This window comes from Ranitomeya imitator, chromosome 2, assembly GCF_032444005.1.
Source record: "Ranitomeya imitator isolate aRanImi1 chromosome 2, aRanImi1.pri, whole genome shotgun sequence".
NCBI classification, from domain to species: Eukaryota; Metazoa; Chordata; class Amphibia; order Anura; family Dendrobatidae; genus Ranitomeya; species Ranitomeya imitator.
The window spans coordinates 198,826,900-198,846,969 of NC_091283.1; the positions used below are offsets into that span (position 1 = coordinate 198,826,900).

The 20,070-nt window shown below is 44.1% G+C and overlaps 2 protein-coding genes across 4 annotated transcripts in view; one reads left to right on the forward strand and one right to left on the reverse strand.

The window, feature by feature from the left end:
* Window positions 1–13,556, forward strand: part of NEK6 (NIMA related kinase 6) — a 238,731-nt gene extending 225,175 nt beyond the window's left edge. For all 3 annotated transcript variants that reach the window (XM_069748463.1, XM_069748464.1, XM_069748467.1), the window contains one exon: window positions 12,583–13,556. In XM_069748463.1, the coding sequence (XP_069604564.1) occupies window positions 12,583–12,693 (111 nt within the window). In that variant the 3' untranslated portion in view covers window positions 12,694–13,556. The remainder of the gene's footprint in view (window positions 1–12,582) is intronic.
* A 1,437-nt stretch (window positions 13,557–14,993) lies between these two features.
* The window catches only part of PSMB7 (proteasome 20S subunit beta 7), a 66,819-nt gene continuing 61,742 nt past the window's right edge, over window positions 14,994–20,070 (reverse strand). The window contains exons 7-8 of the mRNA XM_069748468.1: window positions 15,315–15,466; window positions 14,994–15,219 (exon numbers count right to left, since the gene is read on the reverse strand). Coding sequence (XP_069604569.1) covers window positions 15,108–15,219; window positions 15,315–15,466 — 264 coding nt within the window. The 3' untranslated portion in view covers window positions 14,994–15,107. The remainder of the gene's footprint in view (window positions 15,220–15,314; window positions 15,467–20,070) is intronic.

Sequence of the window (20,070 nt, forward strand, 5' to 3'; positions counted from 1 at the left end):
AGGGCTAGGGTTGGGGCTAGGGTTAGGGCTAGGGTTGGGGCTAGGGTTGGGGCTAGGGTTGGGGTTAGGGTTGGAGCTAAGGTTAGGGTTGGGGCTAAAGTTAGGGTTGGGGCTAAAGTTAGGGTTTGGATTATATTTACGGTTGGGATTAGGGTTGGGATTAGAATTAGGGGTGTGTCAGGGTTAGGGGTGTGGTTAGGGTTACCGTTGGGATTAGGGTTAGGGGTGTGTTAGGGTTAGGGTTTCAGGTAGAATTGGGGAGTTTCCACTGTTTAGGCACATCAGGGGCTCTCCAAACGCGACATGGCGTCCGATCTCAATTCCAGCCAATTCTGCGTTGAAAAAGTAAAACAGTGCTCCTTCCCTTCCGAGCTCTCCGGTGCGCCCAAACAGGGGTTTACCCCAACATATGGGGTATCAGCGTACTCAGGACAAATTGGACAACAACTTTTGGGGTCCAAGTTCTCTTGTTATCCTTGGGAAAATAAAAATGTGGGGGGCTAAAAATCATTTTTGTGGGAAAAATAAGATTTTTTTTTATTTTCGCGGCTCTGCGTTGTAAACTGCAGTGAAACACTTGGGGGTTCAAGGTTCTCACAACACATCTAGATAAGTTCCTTGGGGGGTCTAGTTTCCAATATGGGGTCACTTGTGGGGGGTTTCTACTGTTTGGGTACATCAGGGGCTCTGCAAATGCAACGTGACGCCTGCAGACCAATCCATCTAAGTCTGTATTCCAAATGGCGCTCCTTCCCTTCCGAGCTCTGCCATGCGCCCAAACAGTGCTTCCCCCTCCACATATGGGGTATCAGCGTACTCAGGACAAATTGGACAACAACTTTTGGGGTCCAATTTATCCTGTTACCCTTGTGAAAATACAAAACTGGGGACTAAAAAATCATTTTTGTGAAAAAAAAAAAAGAATTTTTATTTTCACGGCTGCGTTATAAACTGTAGTGAAACACTTGGGGGCTCAAAGCTCTCAAAACACATCTAGATAAGTTCCTTAGGGGGTCTACTTTCCAAAATGGTGTCACTTGTGGGGGGTTTCAATGTTTAGGCACATCAGGGGCTCTCCAAACGCAACATGGCGTCCCATCTCAATTCCAGGCAATTTTGCATTGAAACATTAAATGGCGCTCCTTCCCTTCCGAGCTCTGCCATGCGCCCAAACAATGGTTTACACCCACATATGGGGTATCAGCGTACTCAGGACAAATTGCACAACAACTTTTGTGGTCTAATTTCTTCTCTTACCCTTGGGAAAATAAAGAATTGGGGGCAAAAAGATCATTTTTGTGAAAAAATATGATTTTTTATTTTTACGGCTCTGCATTATAAACTTCTATGAAGCACTTGGTGGGTCAAAGTGCTCACCACACATCTAGATAAGTTCCTTAAGGGGTCTACTTTCCAAAATGGTGTCACTTGTGGGGGGTTTCAATGTTTAGGCACATCAGGGGCTCTCCAAACGCAACATGGCGTCCCATCTCAATTCCAGTCAATTTTGCATTGAAAAGTCAAATGGCGCTCCTTCCCTTCCGAGCTCTGCCATGCGCCCAAACAATGGTTTACACCCACATATGGGGTATCAGCGTACTCAGGACAAATTGCACAACAACTTTTGTGGTCTAATTTCTTCTCTTACCCTTGGGAAAATAAAAAATTGGGGGCAAAAAGATCATTTTTGTGAAAAAATATGATTTTTTTTATTTTTACGGCTCTGCATTATAAACTTCTATGAAGCACTTGGTGGGTCAAAGTGCTCACCACACATCTAGATAAGTTCCTTAAGGGGTCTACTTTCCAAAATGGTGTCACTTGTGGGGGGTTTCAATGTTTAGGCACATCAGGGGCTCTCCAAACGCAACATGGCGTCCCATCTCAATTCCAGTCAATTTTGCATTGAAAAGTCAAATGGCGCTCCTTTCCTTCCGAGCTCTGCCATGCGCCCAAACAGTGGTTTATCCCCACATATGGGGTATCAACGTACTCAGGACAAATTGTACAACAACTTTTGGGGTCCATTTTCTCCTGCTACCCTTGGTAAAGTAAAACAAATTGGAGCTGAAATAAATTTTGTGTGAAAAAAAGTTAAATGTTCATTTTTATTTAATCCGCAGCATTGCACGCTTGGCGGTTCCAAGCGCTGTGGATTAGACAGGGGTGGAAAGAGATGATTTGCATAGCTCCGCCTACTGCAAAGGATTCTGGGTAAACCTGCTATTCTTTGTATTATGCTGCTTGCAAGTACTTTCCGTTTCAAGAAAGCATCCACTATGTATTTCCTTTAAGTAGAGGGCTTTTCGGTCTCTTTCGTCCCGCTACATTTAGCCCAACTTGGGTCTCTCCCTAAGGTGGCTAGCATGTATGTATCATTTTTATTTAAACATTCCAAAAATTCCTGTAAAACACCTGAAGGGTTAATAAAATTTTTTAATGTGGTTTTGAGCACCTTGAGGGGTGCAGTTTTTAGAATGGTGTCACACTTGGGTATTTTCTATCATATAGACCCCTCAAAATGACTTCAAATGAGATGTGGTCCCTAAAAAAAAATGGTGTTGCAAAAATGAGAAATTGCTGGTCAACTTTTAACCCTTATAACTCCCTAACAAAAAAAAATTTTGATTCCAAAATTGTGCCGATGTAAAGTAGACATGTGGGAAATGTTACTTATTAAGTATTTTGCATGACATATCTCTGTGATTTAAGGGTATAAAAATTGAAAGTTGGAAAATTGCGAAATTTTCAAAATTTTCGCCAAATTTCCGTTTTTTTCACAAATAAACGCAAGTTATATCGAATAAATTTTACCACTAACATGAAGTACAATACGTCATGAGAAAACAATTTCAGAATCGCCAAGATTCGTTGAAGCGTTCCAGAGTTATAACCTCATAAAGGGACAGTGGTCAGAATTGTAAAAATTGGCCCGGTCATTAACGTGCAAACCACCCTCGGGGCTTAAGGGGTTAATACAGCTGTTCTCTTAAAAAAAAAAAAAAAAAAAAAAAAAGCTGGTTTTCAGCCTGTCAGAATTATAAAACTGCATTGGGGCCACAAGTTTCGTTGTGGTCTGCAAACTGATTCTTCCGCTCCAAGGTGTTCTCCAGGTTGCCTTTCCTGAGCTTCAATCTTCAGGCTCTTGTTAAATAGTTTTTTAATGTTACAACTGCAGTGGGGCTACTAGTTTGGTTGGGGCCTACTAACTGTGTATGCCGCTCCAAGGTGTTCTCCAAGTTGCCTTTCATGAGCTTCAATCTTCAGGCTCTTGTTAAATAGTTGTTAAATGGAACAACTGCATTTGTCCTACTAGTTGGGTTGGGGCCTACTAACGGTGTATGCCGCTCCAAGGTGTTCTCCAGGTTGCCTTTCCTGAGCTTCAATCTTCAGGCTCTTGTTAAATAGTTTTTTAATCAAACAACTGCAGTGGGGCTACTAGTTGGGTTGGGGCCTACTAACGGTGTATGCCGCTCCAAGGTGTTCTCCAGGTTGCCTTTCCTGAGCTTCAATCTTCAGGCTCTTGTTAAATAGTTTTTTAATCGAACAACTGCAGTGGGGCTACTAGTTGGGTTGGGGCCTACTAACGGTGTATGCCGCTCCAAGGTGTTCTCCAGGTTGCCTTTCCTGAGCTTCAATCTTCAGGCTCTTGTTAAATAGTTTTTTAATCGAACTGCAGTGGGGCTACTAGTTGGGTTGGGGCCTACTAACGGTGTATGCCGCTCCAAGGTGTTCTCCAGGTTGCCTTTCCTGAGCTTCAATCTTCACTCTCTTGTTAAATAGTTTTTTAATCGAACAACTGCAGTGGGGCTACTAGTTGGGTTGGGACCTACTAACGTTGTATGCCGCTCCAAGGTGTTCTCCAGGTTGCCTTTCCTGAGCTTCAATCTTCAGGCTCTTGTTAAATAGTTTTTTAATCGAACAACTGCATTTGGCCTACTAGTTGGGTTGGGGCCTACTAATGGTGTATGCCGCTCCAAGGTGTTCTCCAGGTTGCCTTTCCTGAGGTTCAATCTTCAGGCTCTTGTTAAGTAGTTTTTTAATGGAACAACTGCAGTGGGGCCTACTACCAGTGTCTGCCGCTCCAAGGTGTTCTCCAGGTTGCCTTTCCTGAGCTTCAATCTTCAGGCTCTCGTTAAATAGTTGTTGAAACAACACTGCATTAGGCCTACAAGTTGGGTCTGGATTCTACAAACGGTGTCTTCCGCTCCAAGGTTTTCTCCAGGTTGCCTTTCCCTAGCTTCTATCTTCAGGCTCTCGTTAAATTGTTTTTAATATAACACTGCATTTGGCCTACTTGTTTTGTTGGCCCTACCAACGGTGTCTGCCGCTCCTTGATGTTCTCCTACACTGAACAAACTAGTGCCACCTGTTTACTACTGTTACCAATTTTGAACTGCATTTAGCCTACTTACTGATTTGGGCCTACTCACTGTGTCAGCCTCTCATTACAGTTGTACTCCACTGAACAAAGCAATGCCCCCTGGTTAGTCCTGTTACCAATTTTGAACTGCATTTAGCCCACTTTATTTTTTGGGCCTATATCTTTGTTTCCTCCTCATCCTGCCCATTGCCCAGCCAGTGATAGATGAGTCTTCTGGTACATTGACCCAGAACGCTACATTCCCCGTGCACGCTACACAGCAAGAATGTGACCCTGCTGAAAGTCAGGTTCCCCTTCCCACGTACCATAACACCTTACACGGGGACAAAGAGGAAGGTGCAGATGAAAGTGCAGGTTCTTTCATCCGGTGGGGGGGAATACTCGTTGGCGACGTCACTGGCACAGGGCCCCTCATAGTACGCAAAAAGTGTCGCTGCCGGTGGGAGGCGCCCCCGCCGTGCAAACACACCGCCGTACTTTGAGGGGCCCTGTGCCAGTGCCAATGCCAACGAGTGGGCCCCCCCTGCTTGCTCAGGATCACAGCACTTGCAAAGTTGAAATACTTACCTCTCCCTGCTCCACTGCCCTGAGGTGGTCCAGATTACCTGGGCCCACTAAATACTCAAGTAGCCCTACCCCCCACAACTTTAGCCAAATGACCCCCAATTTCCAATGCCTAACTATTATTATAAGGTAAATTAAGATTGACAAGCTTCAGTAACAAGAATTGATGTTTTTGCCATTAAAATGGGCACTGTAGGTGTTTTCCTGGCCTCCACTCACTGCCGACTATGCTTCCCCATTGACTTGCATTGGGTTTCGTGTTTCGGTCGATCCCCGACTTTTCGCGATAATCGGCCGATTCCATTCGACTCGACTTTTGAGATTGTCGGGTTTCGCGAAACCCGACTCGACCCGAAAAAACTAAAAGTCGCTCAACCCTACTGATGACCTATTATCAGTGCACGTCCGGAGTGGGGTCGGGTCGGTCTGTGTAACTGGGCTATTAAATTACCTGGCAGATGGACAGACAGGGGTGGAAAAGAGAACAGAATTGGATTTGAACACTCCAGATCCGGGAGGAGCAGTTGTCAGCCAGACGCCGTTCCGATTAGTGTTCTCCTAAAGGTGCCTAGTCCTGTCCCTCTAGGTTCTGGGAGGAGCAGTTGTCAGCCAGACGCCATTCCGATTAGTGTTCTCCTAAAGGGGCCTAGTCCTGTCCCTCTAGGTTCTGGGAGGAGCAGTTGTCAGCCAGACGCCCGTTCCGATTAGTGTTCTCCTAAAGGTGCCTAGTCCTGTCCCTCTAGGTTCTGGGAGGAGCAGTTGTCAGCCAGATGCCCGTTCCGATTAGTGTTCTCCTAAAGGTGCCTAGTCCTGTCCCTCTAGGTTCTGGGAGGAGCAGTTGTCAGCCAGACGCCGTTCCGATTAGTGTTCTCCTAAAGGTGCCTAGTCCTGTCCCTCTAGGTTCTGGGAGGAGCAGTTGTCAGCCAGACGCCCGTTCCGATTAGTGTTCTCCTAAAGGTGCTTAGTCCTGTTCATCTATGTCCTTCTTCAGTCATTGCTTCTCTACCCGTGATTATGAGCTGCTTTATTAGGGTGTAGAGTAAACCTACTTAGAGGCCTAGATCCATGGCACTGCCATCATTACCAATCCTGCAAAATCAAAGCAGCATATGCCAAATACAATAATCTTTAATAAATCAAATATATAAAGCCTTACATAAAAATTACATTTAAGGGAGATACAAATTGCAAAATAAGCTGCCTGCATGGGGAGTACACCAAACCTAAGAGATCCGTGTCATAATATAGGCAATTAATCAGAACCTGTTAGACGGTGCGTGAAGAATACGGTATTTATTTTATTTGGCGTATGCTTCTTTGCTTTTGTAGGATTGGGATTTACTAGGATGTAGTTGTAGAAGTTTTTGTTACATTTTTGAAAAACTATTATCAAATGGAAACGAAACGAAAGAACTTCTGTAAAGAAGGTTTTCTGCCCAGGGTGGCGGTATTAATTATTTTGTGGGGTAAAACAGTATATCTACGGTAACTTTTACCCCATAGTTACCTTCCCTATGACGATGGAGTGTGTGAGACATTAAAAGGGATTGTAGATTGTGATGATCACGGCCCTCACTCCTCCTGGTATCCGAGTTGTGTTATTCTGTCTTTAGTGTCTGTACACGTGCTGCAGAATATGTTGGCGCTATAGAAATAAAATGATTATAAAAGGTATAAAAGCCCCTTAAATGCAATAGTCCCCATAGAAAATAAAATCTTACACCATCTTGCTGCATCGTTCCAGTGATGTGTGCCAACACTGGCATCACTAATATGACTTATATTAATTTAATTATTAATTATATTAATTTCATGTGAGCATCGGCACATGGGAAACATGAATGTATGTGTTGTTTTTTTTTCTATAGGGCACTTTTCCATTTAACCCCTTCACGCCGCGGACCTTTTTCGTTTTTGTGGGACAAGTTGTACTTTTCCACGACATCATTGGTTTTACCATGTCTTGTACTAGAAAATGGGAAAAAAATTCCAAGTGCGATGAAATTGCAAAAAAAGTGCAATCCCATACTTGTTTTTTGTTTGGCTTTTTTGCTCGGTTCACTAAATGCTAAAACTGACCTGCCATTATGATTCCCCAGGTCATTACGAGTTCATAGACACCTAACATGTCTAGGTTACGTTTTATCTAAGTGGTGAAAAAAATTCAAAACTTTGCTAAAAAAAAAAAAAAGAAAAAGAAATTGCGCCATTTTCCGATACCCGTAGCGTCTCCATTTTTCGTGATCTGGGGTCGGATGAGGGCTTATTTTTTGCGTGCCGAGCTGACGTTTTTATTGATACCACTTTTGTGCAGATACATTCTTTTGATCTCCCGTTATTGCATTTTAATGCAATGCCGTGGCGACCAAAAAAAATGTAATTCTGGCGTTTCTAATTTTTGTCTCGCTACGCCGTTTAGCGATCAGGTTAATGCTTTTTTTTTATTGATAGATCGGGCGATTCTGAACGCGGCGATACCAAATATGTGTAGATTTGATTTTTTTAAATTTTATTTTGGATGGGTGCGAAAGGGGGGTGATTTAAACTTTTATATATTTTTTATTTCATATTTTTTTAAACTTTTTTTTTAACTTTTGCCATGCTTGCTGCAATAGCCTACATGGGAGACTGGAAGCTGGCATCACTGGATCGGCTCTGCTACATAGGAGCGATCATCAGATTGCTGCTATGTAGCTTAATTACAGGCTTGCTATGAGCATCGACCACAGGGTGGCGCTCACCGCAAACCGGCATCAGTAACCATAGAGGTCTCAATGACCTCTATGGTTACCATTCTGATGCATCGCCGACCCCCGATCATGTGACGGGGTCGGCGATGAGGTCACTTCCGGCCGAGCCGGAAGCGCCGGTTAAATGCCGCTGTCAGCATTTGACAGCGGCATTTAACAGGTTAATAGCGGTGGGTGAATCGCGATTTCACCCGCCGCTATTGCGCGCACATGTCAGCTGTACAAAATAGCTGACATGTCACGGCTTTGATGTGGGCTCACCGCTGGAGCCCTGCATCAAAGAGGGGAACCAGACATGCGCCGTACTAGTACTGCGCATGTCGGGAAGGGGTTGTCCAAATAATAAAGCCCTTATTGTACGTCCCCTGTGGCGGGAGCATGCAGGTAACTCATAAGCTCCCTCTAGTGGCAGCCGCAGAAGGCAAATATTTTATTTCCTAATGATTCACAGTAGACTTTGAGCTTTATTATAAGAAAAACAAATCTATAGAAACAAGAAAAAATTTGCAGCAGAGTTCTGGACTCAAAATGAATCTCCATATTTTTTTTTCCATTACGTTTTTAAGGGCAGCACGGTGGCTCAGTGGTTAGCACAGCAGCCTTGCCACACTGGGGTCCTGGGTTCTAATCTCCCCTTGGATGACATCTGCAAGGAGTTTGTATGTTCTCTCCGTGTTTGCGTGGGTTTCCTGCAGGTTCTGCGGTTTCCTCCCACATTCCAAGGAGTTTAGATTGTGAGCCCCATCGGGGACAGCGATGATAATGTGTGCAAACTGTAAAGCGCTGCGGAATATGTTAGCGCCATATAAAAACAAAGATTATTATTTTAAGAGTTCTAATGAATTAAAGCCAAATAGTCCATCAGTAAAACCCAAGGTAGCAAAACTAGACATGTTAAATGGTTCTGGGGCTCCAGGACCAGGGAGCATCTGGGTTATCTGATGTGTCTCAAGCCCAGATAAGTAATCTGTCACTGTATGTTCCAAAAATGGGACAAATGGTGGGAACAAATAGAAAACTCCCATAAGGCCGGGATCACACATGCGAGAAACACGTCCGAGTCTCGCATGTGAAATCCAAGCTCTGGCGCCGGCACTTGGGAGCGGAGCGTGCGGCTCCATGTATTCCTATGCGGCCTCACGCTCCGCTCTGGAGTGCCAGCGCCAGAGCTTGGATTTCACATGCGAGACTCGGACGTGTTTCTCGCATGTGTGATCCCGGCCTAAGAGTGAGAGGCGTCTGACCGGGATCCAAGGGTTAACGTTTCTCCTTGCGGAGATTGACATGCCAAGGTGAGGAGACTTTTAGGGTATGTGCACACATTGCGGATTCCATTGTGGATTTCCCGCGGTTTTTGTGCGTTTTTACACCTGTGGATTCCAATAATGGAATAAGTGTAAAACGCTGCGTAATCTACACAAAGAATTGACATGCTGCGGAAAATAAACCGCAGCGTTTCTGCACGGAAGTTTCTGCAGCATGTGCACAGCGGATTTGGTTTTCCATAGGTTAACATGCTACTGCAAAACACATGGAAAACTACAAGCAACGTGTGCCCATAGCCTTAAGCTGCAATGCTTCCCTGGGAAATATGAGGAGCATTGCAACTTACCGTAAGTCTCCTCACCTTGGCATGTCTAACTGTAGTAATTCCTAATTTATGGAATTGCCAATTTTTTGGAGGAGCTACTAGTAAACTTCAGGCCAACATCTGGTTCCAATTATGTTGAGTAGACCATTGTCTTTGCTTCTTACAACTAGAGATGGGCGAACCTGAACAGTAAAGTTCGGCGTCCGTTCCGAACACCTACTGGTCGGGCACAGACACCGAACACGGACGTCACCAGGAAGTCCGTGTTACTCTTTGGGTTCGGCTGCCCGAACAGCGGATGGTTGTCGCGCTGTCTTGTGCATGACAGCGCAGCAAACACCGCTTCTGATTGGCAGCGAACTCATCCCCGCCGGTCAGAGCCGCGGTTCCCACACTGTCCAAAGACGGCGTGTTTGCTCAGCTGTGAGCGGGGGCTGTGGAGGGGGGCCAATATCCATGACCCCTTACCAGCATGAGAATACCAGCTCCCAGCTGTCTGCTTTATCAAGGTTGGTTGTCAAAAATGGGGGGGACCCCACGCTGTTTTTTAAAATTATTTATTTAAATAATTAAATATGGCATGGGGACCCTTCTATTCTTAATAACCAGCCTTGCTGACAGCTGAGGGTTGCAGCCCCCAGCTGTGAGTTTTGCCTGGCTAGTTAACAAAAATACAGGGGAACCGACTCCGAGTTTTTTTTTAAATTATTTATTTACAGTGCAGGAGCGGCAGATGAATACTCCCATCCGCTGCTCCTGCTGTTATTAGGGGCAGCAGGTGTCGGCTGATGGGAGCAGTAGTCCCATCCGCTGACCCCAGTGACCGGAGGTAAATTTTATACCTTCGATCACAGCTGTGTGCTCACGCTGTCTTTTGAGACCGGCCTCACACTCAGCGTATAAAAATACGGTCCGTAATTTATGGCCATAATATGCAGAAAGTCCCCAAAATAGTGGTCCGTATCTCCTCTGTAGGAAGGGTGTGTCAGCGTATTTTGCGCATGGCATCCTCCGTATCTAATCCGTACTGCGAGATTTTCTCGCAGGCTTGCAAAACAGACATGCGGACATACAATGGATCCATGGGCTCAAAAAATTGTAAAAAGATATATACTATATATCAGTGAGGCACATATATATTAATAAATCATACAGCGCTAGATAGCAAAAGCCGGCAATTGAATTGCCAGCTTTTGCTATCTCCTTCCCAAACCCGACATGATATGAGACATGGTTACATACAGTAAACCATTTCATATCCCTTTTTTTTTTTCCATATTCCACAGTACTAATGCTAGTAGTGTGTATGTGCAAAATTCGGGCGCTCTAGCTATTAATTTAAAGGGTTAAATCGCGGAAAAAATTGGCGTGGGCTCCCGCGTAATTTTCTCCGCCAGAATGGTAAAGCCAGTGACTGAGGGCAGATATTAATAGCCTGGAGAGGGTCCATGGTTATTGGCCCCCCCCTGGCTAAAAACATCTGCCCCCTGCCACCCCAGAAAAGGCACATCTGGAAGATGCGCCAATTCTGGCACTTGGCCACTCTCTTCTTGCTTGTAAATTTAGTTAACCCCTTCAGATGGATTTACATCGTTGGACGTGACGGAACGACGGAAGGTATGGGATATTGTTGTTTTTTTTTTTTTACCTTTCTTCCAGAACGAGGGTCTTCAGGTGGATTACCAGTCTAATAAAATATTACAAAAACCTGTGTATTTATTTCATTAAAATACTTTGTAATAATGTGTTTTTTTAACCATTTCATACTATTGGATTAATAATGGATAGGTGTCATAATTGACGCCTCTCCATTATTAATCTGGCTTAATGTCACCTTACAATAGCAAGGTGACATTAACCCTTCATTACCCCATATCTCACCGCTACACGGGAATGGGAAGAGAGTGGCCAAGTGCCAGAATAGGAGCATCTTCCAGATGTGCCTTTTCTGAGGTGGCTGGGGGCAGATGTTTTTAGCCGAGGGGGGGGCAATAACCATGGACCCTCTCCAAGCTATTAATATTTGCCCTCAGTCACTGGCTTTACCATTCTGGCAGAGAAAATTGCACGGGAGCCCACGCCAATTTTTTCCGCGATTTAACCCTTTAAATTAATAGAGCGCCCAAATTTTGCACATACACTACTAACATTAGTAGTGTGGAATATGCAAAAAAAAGGGATATGAGATGGTTTACTGTATGTACCCATGTCTCATCATGTCGGGTTTGGAAAGGAGATAGGAAAAGCCGGCAATTGGATTACCGATCTAGCGCTGTATGAAATCTTAAAATATATATATATAAATGTGTCTCACTGATATATATATATCTATATCCCTATGCTATGTGTAGACATTTATTTTAGCTATTCTAGTCTAACCTGTCAGTGTGAGTTTACCGTACAACGCACTGAATTGCCGGCTTTTCTATAGAACACCGCTGCGTATTTCTTGCAAGTCACACTGCTGGTCCGTGTGTAATCCGTATTTTTCTGGTCCCCATAGACTTTCATTGGCGTATTTTTTGCGCAATACGGTGACAAACGCAGCATGCTGCTTTTTTCTACCGCCGTAGGGGACCGTATAATACGGATCAGTAAAATAGGGCTGATAGGAGCTGGGGCATAGAGAAGCATTGTACCGTATGCAATCTGTATTTTCAGCACCTCTCTTACGTCCGTAAAACACGGTAGTGTGAGGCCGGCCTGACACTGTGGGAACTGCGGCTCTGACCGGCGGCGATGACTTCACTGCCGATCAGAAGCAATGTTTGCTGTTCTGTCATGCACATCACAGCAAACATTGGATTTTCGGGCCCCCCCCTATTCAAGTGAATGGGGTCTGGGTTCTGGTACCCAAACTTTTAGTAACTGTGTGGCTGAACCCAATAACTGTGTGTGTGCTAAATAAGAATAAAAAAAAAACTTTTCTGGACTTGAACTTCTTGTGGTTTAATCTGTCTGGACAACGGACATTACCTTTGAAATAATTGGCAGTGTAGTGGTCTTTACCTAACGAGAGATGATGACTTGCTCCGGGCCGTGCCTTAACAGCTGACCGGCATACAGAAGACTTCTAGACGCTGAGCCAAATTACAGCAGCATTGAAAGACCGCATTCACCAGCCAGGTTTCCGACGAAATGCGGGAGAGGTAATTCCGCAGACATTAGTGTGCACAACCCCCATTTACTCCTTGGGCCGGTTTGTCTGAAGCCGTTGATTATAGACTCTCTTATTTAATTTTTGTATGTAATATGAAGCACAATTACGATTCTTCTGTCATTTCCTTTTTCAGTTACGAGAACTGGTCAGCAGATGCATCTACCCCGATCCAGACCAAAGGCCGGATATTGTCTATGTCCATCAGATAGCAAAACAGATGCAGGTGTGGACTTCTAGCACATGAGAACCAATAGTGAACGTGTGGCGAGGAAGACCCCAATGTGCCTTACTGACTGGGAAAAAAATAAATAAAAACTTCTTACCAGAAGCAAAAGATCCGGTAAATGGCGTGGCCCGCCTTGGCCATGAAGGTTTCTGCCGGCCAGGAGAAAACTCGTCATAGCGGAGACATCGAACCTAGCGAGAGCTTTGTGTGATTTAGGTTAGGGTTGGTGTGAGCGAGGGACATGTGAACATTTCGATAATTCCTCCTGGACCTCTTCTTCTTTGCAGACTTTTCCTTTTAGAAGGTTGTGTAGTTCGATGAACACCTCTCTCCTCGACTACCGGATTTATAAGTATATGAATAATTTTTTTTTTTTTCCTTTGCAAATTATTAGTGGATAATTTTTAGACGTAAATTCAGATTTTTAAGCTTTTTTATATATGTATTTTTTTTTTCTTGAGGGATGGGGAGAAGGAGAAGAGTGCTCATCTAAAACCTGTGCCATTGATTTTTTTGTTTTTTTTACATTGCCTGCCGGCACATTGTGTCGAGGTGTCGCAGTCGTTTTGGATTTAATTTTTTTTTTTTTTTTCTTCCTTACCGCAACGACTTCACTATAGAAGCCACTCCAAAGTCAAGAAGTTTCTATCAAACTGAATGGTTTATCGAGCAATGTGAAGGAATGCCCGCTGTGTATATCAAGGAAGACAACCGGGCTATCGTCGTACTACAACTCCCAGCAGACTCAAACTATAGCATTGCAGGTAGTGGAACTGTTCGCTGTAAAGACTCGCTGTGCACCGTGGTTTATAACATATGGCTTACTCAAGGTGTTATTTTGAGGCTGAAAAAAGACTTTGCTAATAAAGAAATACTTCATACTTTGTATTTTCCTTGGAAATATTCTAATATATATCATAAAATTACAAAATGAAGATTTTTAAAAGGGTAGTCCAGTTCGAATATTGTTTTTAAAGATCTGTCAGCAGCATGATGTAGGGGCGGAGACCCTTATTCCTGCGATGTGTCACTTACCGGATTACTTAGAATCCCTGTTGTAGATGTAGCAGGTCACAGAATGCTGAGCACTGTATAACCCCGCCCACATCATTGATTGGCAGCTTGCTGACAATGTACACCAGAAGCTGCCAATCAGCAGCGAGGGCGGGGTTACACAGATTAGCTGGACTGTCTGGCACGTGACATGTAGTCCTACAGTATTAATGTTTTCGGGATTTCCTTAGTATTGCGATTATTTGTTGCTGACTCTTCAGGACTGGAGTTGGGGAACACTGACCCCAGATCATGCTGGAATGAGGTGTTATCTGAGCATGCTCGGGTGCTAACTGAGTGTCTTCGGCGTGCTCAAAAAATATATTCGAGTCCCTGCGGCTGTTAGATAATCTCTGCATGTGTTACAGCTAAGAGACATGAGGCCGGCTGGGACTTGAAGATATTTTTTGAGCCCACCGAAGACACTGTTAGGACCCGAGCATGCTCAGATAACACCTTATATCAAACCTGTAGGACTATATTACATCTTTTAGAATGATACATTCTCTATAAACAGGGAAATATCCTTGGTGCGAGAAAAAAAATACAAAGAATGCAATAAGATTATTCATTATTGCCTATTTTACATTGTGTTTTTTTAAGCTCATCACTGTGGGCATAGTTTAGGGTTTCCAGATGCTTTAGACTGGTTTTTTTTTTTTTTACTTAAATGCATGTATTTGCGGCTAAAAAATCATTTTTGCTATTAGGTTTCATTAAATATTTTGCATTGTTTGGCTTTTTATTTTACTACACACTCAACTTTAAGAAAAAGAAGGTGGGAAAAATGCAGCGTAACAAACTTTGTCAGTCATAGTTGGCTGACTTGAGTCTCAGTTTACTCATGCTGCAGCCTGCAATAGACAAAAGGGAAACTCTGCAAACTTTTTAATGAAACCAAATAGCGAAAATTATTATTGGCTCCAATTATGTGCATTTAAGTAAAAAAAAAAAAAAAAGTGTCATCAAAAGGTGGACAACCCATTTCTAATATAACAGAGAATAATTTACTGATCACTGGGATCCCCGGCAATCCCGAGAACTCCACCCGCTCTATTCATTGTCTATGGGACTGTCGGAAATAGCCAAGTGCTGAACTCTGCTTTTTCTAGGTGTAGAAGATGAGCATCCGCACCTCTGGGAATCCCAACGATCAGCAAGTAATCTCCAATCCTAAGGATGGGGCATTACTCATTAATCCAACATATTAGTAGCTGTCTTCATCATAGTTCAGTCTGTGCTACAAAACACACATCTTCCCAATGTTTGGAAGGAGGAGAACGTTTTATTTATCTTCTAACCAAATCTTTCAAAGTGGAACAAGTGTTTAACGTGTGCTACAAAGACCGAGACACTGCGGACGGTGGGGCAGCCAGGAATTAGGAGATGTCCATGGTCTGCACGCTTTCTTCCATCACATCCAGGCTGAAGTGGGTAATCTTTTCGGACAGGACGCCCGTTGTCCCCTTCTTGTATTTGTAATTTCCTGTCCTAAAAAAACAGAAACAATTCTTACTGGTGCTGTCCAGTACTAGCCCCTACTTACACGGGCCACCTGCAAAAAGTGGTGACGTCCTTCCACTCACCTCACTCCCTTCTTGTTAGCCATGTCATGGGGACGGATGTAATCCACTTTGTTTTTGGTAATCACACACAGGTCAATGTTACTTCCAGATCCCAAGTCGTTAAAAATGCCAGAGGCTATAGCGTCACGGACTAGTTGTTTGGCATCTTCTTCCTGCAAAAAAAGATACAAAAGTGTTAAATGGATCCAGAGCTTTGCAAGGCCTATAAGTCTCTTTACACTGGCTCTTCCCAGAGCTTTGCAAGGCCTATAAGTCTCTTTACACTGGCTCTTCCCAGAGCTTTGCAAGGCCTATAAGTCTCTTTACACTGGCTCTTGCTTTGCACTGAGGAGACGGCAACACCCCGAAACACGTGTCTGCAAATTGAGATTCTGGTTTGACTTTTAATCCTAAATCATGTGGGGCAAGACTCGTTAGAGGGTCAATATTTGACTTTTAGGATTGCTACTTCCAATAGGTGGTGCAAGAGTTCAAGTCCTCTTCCTCCCGGAACAGGAAATTTGCATATAGACTTCTTCATTAATCACCAGATTAAACATTTTGGGCACACAGGAAAAAGTTACTAGTACTGGTAAAGAGATTGGAAAGGATTAATGGGGCTCAGCTGTAAAAGGAAACGAGCCATGTCAGCCAAGCCTTCACATGAAAGGATGGGGCATTGAAATTCCGACTGACCGTTCCGTCTGTCCCCCAACATCATCTGTTGAGGACTCGGCGGAAACCTATCAACATCAGACGGGTCGGCCAACTTTCATCTGTTATGTACAGAGGCCTATAGTTAGATGTCATTTTTACAATCGTACATCCAAGTAAAACTTTTTGGAAAAAATTCATAAAACACTAGTGACACAAACTCTAAATACCAAAACGCCCATCACCTCCTAATGGGAATAACCATACAGATTGTTTGACCCCACACATTGCCCAATAAAGATGATCGGCGAATAGATCTAATCATCATCGGCCATTGTTCCAGCAGCTTATCTGCTCTTGTAAATGGCCTTAAACCCCCCTGTAGGCATCAGACTAATGTCAGCTGAAGCCTCCAAAATCAAAGGGTTTAGCCGACAATCTAATGAGTATCAGAGCCGACAACTGATTGTCACCAGTTCAAGGTGTTGTCCAGGCTTGGGGTTCAAGTCTGTGGTTACTTTATGTGACTGCAGACTTGTGAATCCTCACAGGGCGCAGCGTGCCCACTGTCAGGACCCACAACCCCTTTAAAACGTCAGCACGTCCGATTTACGACCTCCAACCCTTTTGCGCTCTCATAAGCCCCCAACAGATGTGTGGCAGTGGCTTTCTCATAGAGGACACAGGAGCGCTCTACAGAGGGAGAAGAACTCCTATGTAAAGGAGAAACAGCCACCAGCTGTCTAAATTATAGGGAGTGCAAAAAAACGTAAGGCACAAGGGGTCTACATGTGCCAGTCTTGGCCATAAGCTGGGTTTACCATATTTCGGTAAATGGGGCAGAGTCTCAACAGCAGCCAAAACCCATAATGTCTGGTTCTCATTTTTCTTCCCCCATTATAGATGATACAAAAAAAAAAAAAAAAATATATATATATATATATATATATATATATATATATATATATATATAATAATAATAATTTTTATTTATATAGCGCCAACATATTCCGCAGCGCTTTACAAATTATAGAGGGGACTTGTACATACAATAGACATTACAGCATAACAGAAATACAGTTCAAAACAGATACCAAGAGGAGTGAGGGCCCTGCTCGTAAGCTTACAAACTATGAGGAAAAGGGGAGACACGAGAGGTGGATGGTAACAATTGCTATAGTTATTCGGACCAGCCATAGTGTAAGGCTTGGGTGTTCATGTAAAGCTGCATGAACCAGTTAATTATTTTTTTTTTTTTAATATAGGCCACACAGGGATCGTTAGGTTAATGCATTGAGGCGGTAGGCCAGTCTGAACAAATGAGTTTTTAGGGCACGCTTAAAACTGTGGGGATTGGGGATTAATCGTATTATCCTAGGTAGTGCATTCCAAAGAATCGGCGCAGCACGTGTAAAGTCTTGGAGACGGGAGTGGGAGGTTCTGATTATTGAGGATGCTAACCTGAGGTCATCAGCGGAGCGGAGGGCACGGGTAGGGTGGTAGACTGAGACCAGAGAGGAGATGTAGGGTGGTGCTGAGCCATGGAGTGCTTTGTGGATGAGGGTAGTAGTTTTGTACTGGATTCTTGAGTGGATGGGTAACCAGTGTAATGACTGGCACAAGGTAGAGGCATCGGTGTAACGGTTGGTGAGGAATATGATCCTGGCAGCAGCATTCAGGACAGATTGGAGCGGGGAGAGTTTGGTAAGAGGGAGGCCGATTAGTAGAGAGTTACAATAGTCCAGACGAGAATGAATAAGTGAAACAGTCAGAGTTTTTGCAGAGTCGAAAGTAAGAAAAGGGCGAATTCTAGAAATGTTTTTGAGATGCAGGTAAGAAGAGCGAGCCAGTGATCGGATGTGGGGGGTGAATGAAAGGTCAGAATCAAGGATGACCCCAAGGCAGCGGGCATGTTGCTTTGGAGTAATGGTGGAACCGCAAACGGAGATGGCAATGTCAGGCAAAGGTAGGTTAGTAGAGGGAGAAAACACGAGGAGTTCAGTTTTTGACAGGTTTAGTTTCAGATAGAGGGAGGACATGATGCTAGAGACAGCGGTAAGACAATCACTGGTGTTTTCTAATAAGGCAGGCGTGAGATCAGGAGAAGAAGTGTATAGTTGGGTGTCGTCAGCATAGAGATGGTACTGGAAGCCAAATCTACTGATTGTATACTGCCCCTATTGGACAAACAAAGAGAAGAGGAGGGGGCCTAGGACTGATCCTTGAGGAACCCCAACAGTAAGGGGAAGGTGAGAGGAGGAGGAACCAGCGAAACATACAGTGAAGGATCGGTCAGAGAGATAGGAGGAGAACCAGGAGAGAACGGTGTCCTTGAGGCCGATGGAGCGGAGCATAGTGAGGAGGAGCTGATGATCCACAGTATCAAATGCTGCAGAGAGATCCAAGAGAATTAGCATGGAGTAGTGACCATTAGATTTAGCTGTTAGTAGGTCATTAGAGACTTTAGTGAGGGCAGTTTCAGTAGAGTGTAAAGAGCGGAAACCAGATTGAAGAGGGTCGAGAAGAGAGTTATCTGAGAGATAGCGGGTAAGACGGGAGTGGACCAGGCGTTCGAGGAGTTTAGAGATGAAGGGAAGATTAGAGACAGGTCTATAATTAGCGGCACAGTTTTGGTCGAGGGATGGTTTTTTAAGTAATGGATGTATGATGGCATGCTTAAATGAGGAGGGAAAAATACCGGAAGTGAGGGAAAGGTTGAATATTTTAGTTAGGTGAGAGGTGACAGCCGGGGAAAGGGACTGGAGGAAATGTGACGGAATGGGGTCACTGGTGCAAGTGGTCGGGCGAGAAGATGCAAGGAGCCTGCTTACTACTTCTTCTGTAACTGGTTCAAAGTCAGAGAGTGAACTAGATGCAGTGGGGGAGGGAGGACAGTGCATGGTATGAAGAGATTGGGAGATGATTTCCTGTCGAATATGGTCAATTTTTTCTTTGAAGTAATTGGCCAGATTGTCAGCACGGAGATCCGTGGTTGGGGCCTGCGCTCTTGGGTTGAGTAGGGACTGGAACGTGTCAAAGAGACGTTTAGGGTTATTGGACAGGGAGGTGATGAGGGTGTTGAAGTAGGTTTGTTTGGAGAGGTGAAGGGCAGAATTGTATGTCTTTAGCATGAACTTATAATGGATGAAATCTTCGGGTAGATTAGATTTTCTCCACAGACGTTCTGCGCACCTGGAGCACCGCTGCAGGAAACGTGTTTGCAGCGTGTGCCACGGTTGTTGCCGTCTGTGCCGAGTTGTTTTATGTATAGGAGGAGCAGCTTCATCCAGGGCACTTTGCAGGGTTTCATTGTAATGCTTCAGAGCAGAATCAGGACATGAGATGGAGGAGATTGGGGCCAATGAGGACTGCAAGTTCTTCATAAGTTCCTGGGTGTTAATGGCCTGTATGTTTCTATAAGTGTGGAAAGTGGGGGTGACCTGAGCAGGATGGCAGTTCTTGATAGAGAATGAAAGAAGGTGGTGGTCAGAGAGTGGGAGAGGGGAGTTTGTGAAATCATCCACTGAGCAAAGCCGGGAGAAGACCAAGTCAAGGGAGTTTCCATCTTCATGTGTTGGCGAGTTAGTATGCTGCGAGAGGCCGAAAGAGGAGGTTAGAGCCAAAAGGTGAGAAGCAGATGGGGAGAGGGGAGAGGCAATAGGGATGTTGAAATCACCCATGATAAGGGTGGGGGTGTCATATATATATATATATATATATATATATATATATATAAATATAAAATTTATTTTAATAATATTGTAATTCCCTCATAAATTCCCAAGTATCACCAGTGAGGTGGAAGGACGAGTCTATGACCCCCGACTCCGGTGTCAGCCATTTGCATAGTCATACATGGGGCTATACTGCTGTAAAAGCTATTTTTTTTTTGTCTTTTATAGAAAACCATCAGCCCCGTGTGTAATTAAAGAAAGGAAAGTTTTGGAGCAAATAACCGGGCGTGTGAGTAGTTTACAGCTGCGGAGTCCAAAGTGCCTGGGAATATGTTACCCCTGGGCCCGAGCTGCTTCTTAAATGAGATTACAATAAGAGTGATGTACGGGAAGACGAGGCGGCGGTGACAAGCAGCGCTTTATAGGGCTATCTGTTTGCTTCCATCACT